This window comes from Capsicum annuum, unplaced genomic scaffold (genome assembly GCF_002878395.1).
Source record: "Capsicum annuum cultivar UCD-10X-F1 unplaced genomic scaffold, UCD10Xv1.1 ctg10388, whole genome shotgun sequence".
Lineage (NCBI taxonomy): Eukaryota > Viridiplantae > Streptophyta > Magnoliopsida > Solanales > Solanaceae > Capsicum > Capsicum annuum.
In genome coordinates, this window is record NW_025815343.1 from 1 (window position 1) to 3823 (window position 3823).

A 3823-nucleotide genomic window follows, 5' to 3' on the forward strand; every position below is an offset into this window, starting at 1 on the left:
GGGTTTGGGGGGGGGGTTGAGGCTGAGGGTAGGGGGTCGGAGTAGGAGGTGAAGTTAAATAATATAAGGTGATTGAAAAAATAGGATTATATAATACTAAGTAAGCGCATTAAAAAAAGCAAATCACGGGAGACCACCAAATTGGTGATTATGTAAAACGGGGTTTTTCATGTTTACCAAACTATAAAATTAAATCATATCATACCATAGATTTTAAGTAAAATCAAATAATTATGACTCTTAATAACAATACCATATTGTACCGTGGAAAACCACCATCCAAACGGAGGATTAGTGACATCACAAGTTATTACTAGTAATTTCTTTATCACTATCTGTAATATTTCAATTTATATAATGCATTTGTGTCTGGAGAAACATATTTTCCTATTTCCTAATTTCCAAACATTCCCTTATTATTTTGTTCAGTGTTGTTTATCCAAAACATAAAATGGCGTGGCCATTGCTCTCAGTGTGGAGCTGTTACTGTGTTGGCGTAGCACAAGTTGATGTTAGCGTCAAAAAGATCAGAACAATCACAAGTCAATATTATTATCACAGTGAAACGATGCGCCCATTTTTTGAGCGACGTCGATTTTCTTCTGGCGATAGAATTAGGACAAGATTCTGGCTTTTAAATGCTCAAAGCAATGGAGACTACGGCTCTGATCAGTTAATTGAAGATCTTAGGGTTCCTCAACAATGGCTTCAACCTTCCAAAGCCTTGGAGGTAACCTAACTAACACCTAGATGCTCATTTAATTTCTCAATTACACTCATTTAACACATATCAATTCGGATGAACCCGATACATACATATGCTTATGAATCCGGAACTTATGCCAGCACAATTGCTGCTGAATTCTTGTTGATAAACTTGTAGTTACTCGGTTCAAAATACTTAGTTTAACTGATCTGAAGGATTTGATGGTCACTGACTTGTGGTTTTGTCTCAACTTTATCATTATGGGAGAAATTCCCTAAATAATCACCCATATTTGGGAATTTGCCTAATAATATCACTTTTATTTTTTTAGGACCACAATATCACTCAACTATTCCTATTTTCCTCAAAATATACTTGACACAATACCAACATTCTTCTCTCTCCTAATAGAATGCCATGTCACATTATTTTTTTTTTAGAGTAAATACATAATTACCCCCTATGTTGGCCGGGATTTTCAAAAAGACACTTAAACTTTGAATTCGACCTATTATCCCACGATTTTACTGTTATTTTTCGTTTGTACTTCGGGTACACAGAATCTGTATATGCAGAACAACAATCTCAGGTAGTTCAAGTTTATAAACAAGAACACAATGAAAAATACCCTTAACACAAGATCAAAATGACCTTTCTAAGAGGTGTATTTTATTTTTCAGAAAAATAAATGAAACAGAAAATAGCCAAGTCGTCCAAATTCACGGAGTTTCCTTAAGTAAATAATCCCCCTCACTGTACCCGAGGTTGTGGAATTTTTCCTCCCTAGGATAAAATGGCTAAACAGACCAACTGTAGTGGTACCTCAAACGGTTGAATATCTTCGAACGCACAGAACGTTTCAATTGATCACACAAAGTAATTTGGAAGACAAGAAGTATTTTTTATTCTGAAATTTTCGTCCCAAAACTTGTGGAAGAAAGCAGGTTTTTATAGCCATAACATACCTCTTCTGAAAAGAGGCAATGGTTCACTTCAAAGGTTGCACCTTTTCTGTAAATTCATGTCTGTTCATCAAGGAGTGTGTTTGTTCTGAAACAGTCATGTCATTTCATGCGAATCAGTGTGTTTGTTCCGAAACAGTCATGTCAGTTCACGAAACATTGTGTCATTTTCAGAAGGGTTGCATCCTTCTGAAACTAAATATCAGTTCGAAACATTTCTTGTTCAAACCATTGCATCTGTTACTGTTTCACTGTTACTGCATGCTGCTTGTATATAAATGGAGTTCCGAAACTCTGCAGTAAAAATAAAGTTTTTTCAAAAAGATAGATCTCATCGATCGATCATTTTCCAAATCCAAATCCAAATCCGAAGCCGAGCGAGCAACGACGACGATGGCACGAGGCATCTCTTATTCCTTGCCTCACTTATCCATGTGAGAGTGTGTTTCACAATATAAACACTTTAAAGCTTCTTTCTCCCACCAATGTGGGAGAATTTAGTAAGCTTTCCTATTTTTGAGTATACTTTCCATATTGGTATGATCTCAATTTTTCTCTTCCATTTGGTTTTCTCCATTTTCCATTCACACTTCTCATTTACTATATGAACCCAACAATCCCCCACATGAATGAGGAATGATTATTTTTCGTAAAAGTTTTACGGATAAGTACGTGATCATCAAGCAAAGACTGATTGCATCTGGATAAGTGGGTTTTCCTTGAACTTTCCGTAGTGAACATGCATCGGATGCACTCGGTCAATCGGTAGATTTGATATCTTCGAACCGTCGAGCTTTAATGTACACCTAAACAATACATGTCACACAACCAACCTTTTAACGTTTATGGTTCTCGTGGTTTTGTTCTTTTCAACCATGAACACGTCTTGGTTTCATGAGAGCTTTGAGAATAGGCCTTTACTAACATTCTTTTTGAAGCGGCTTCCACTTCGCCCTCACATAGGTGATTTCTAAACGTTCAATCCTGTAGATTAAACTGTTTGGTCAAATCTGTCAAATTTAGATAATCATTAAAAGACTTTTCACCTTAAGTCTTATCCTAGTTTACTATATATTGTCTACATCATGAGAATGGGTTGGGTAATTGACAATGTTGTCAGACACAACTTTGTTTGATCTCCTTGAACCTAGCTCTTGGGATCTCCAGTCTGCTAGTTAGAGTTACCGCCATGTTGACTCGTCCTAGGCTTTAAACCCATTCCCTTGGATGTTCTTTCCACTCCTTCTCTAGATAGGCCTTTTGTAAGTGGATCCGACACATTATCCTTTAACTTTACATAGTCAATAGTGATAATTTCACTAGAGAGAAGTTTTCTAACGGTATTATGTCTCCGTCGTATGTGACGAGATTTACCGTTGTACATCATGCTCTCTGCCCTACTTATTGCCGCTTGGCTACCACAGTGTATACATACTGGTGCCCCTGGCTTGGGCCAATACGGAATATCTTCCAAGAAATTCCGGAGCCATTCTGCTTCTTCACCGGCTTTATCTAATGCGATAAGTTCAGATTCCATTGTAGAGCGAGCGATACAAGTTTGTTTGGATGATTTTCAAGAAACTGCTCCTCCACCGATAGTAAATACATATCCACTTGTGGATTTTACTTCGTTTGATCCGGTGATTCAATTTGCATCACTATATTCTTCAAGTACCGCAGGATATTTATTATAATGCAAAGCATAATCTTGAGTGTATTTAAGATACCCCAAAACTCTTTTCAATGCCATCCAATGAGTTTTGTTGGGATTACTCGTATACCGACTCAATTTACTGATAGCACATGCTATGTATGGTCGTGTACAGTTCATTATATACATTAAACATCCCAATACTCTTGCGTACTCCAATTGCGAGTCACTTTCACCTTCATTCTTTCGAATTGCAAAGTTCACATCCAATGGAGTCTTGGTAATACCGAATTCCATATACTTGAACTTGTCAAGTACTTTTTCGATATAATGAGACTGTGACAATGCTAACCCTTGTGGAGTTCGATGGATTCTTATTCCTAAGATCACATCTGCAACTCCGAGGTCTTTCATATCAAACTTGCTCTCGAGCATTCGTTTTGTTGCATTTATGTCAGAAATGTCTCTACTGATGATTAACATATCATCCACATATAAACAAAC

General features: G+C 36.9%; 1 protein-coding gene across 1 annotated transcript; it reads left to right on the forward strand.

Moving 5' to 3' along the window:
• Positions 1-348: 348 nt before the first annotated feature.
• Positions 349-731, forward strand: LOC124885355 (the record flags this gene model as incomplete). The annotated part of the gene is given in 1 exon segment (XM_047401935.1): positions 349-731. A coding segment is annotated over 1 exon segment (280 nt), but the record flags the coding sequence as incomplete, so codon positions are not given.
• Positions 732-3823: the final 3092 nt, after the last annotated feature.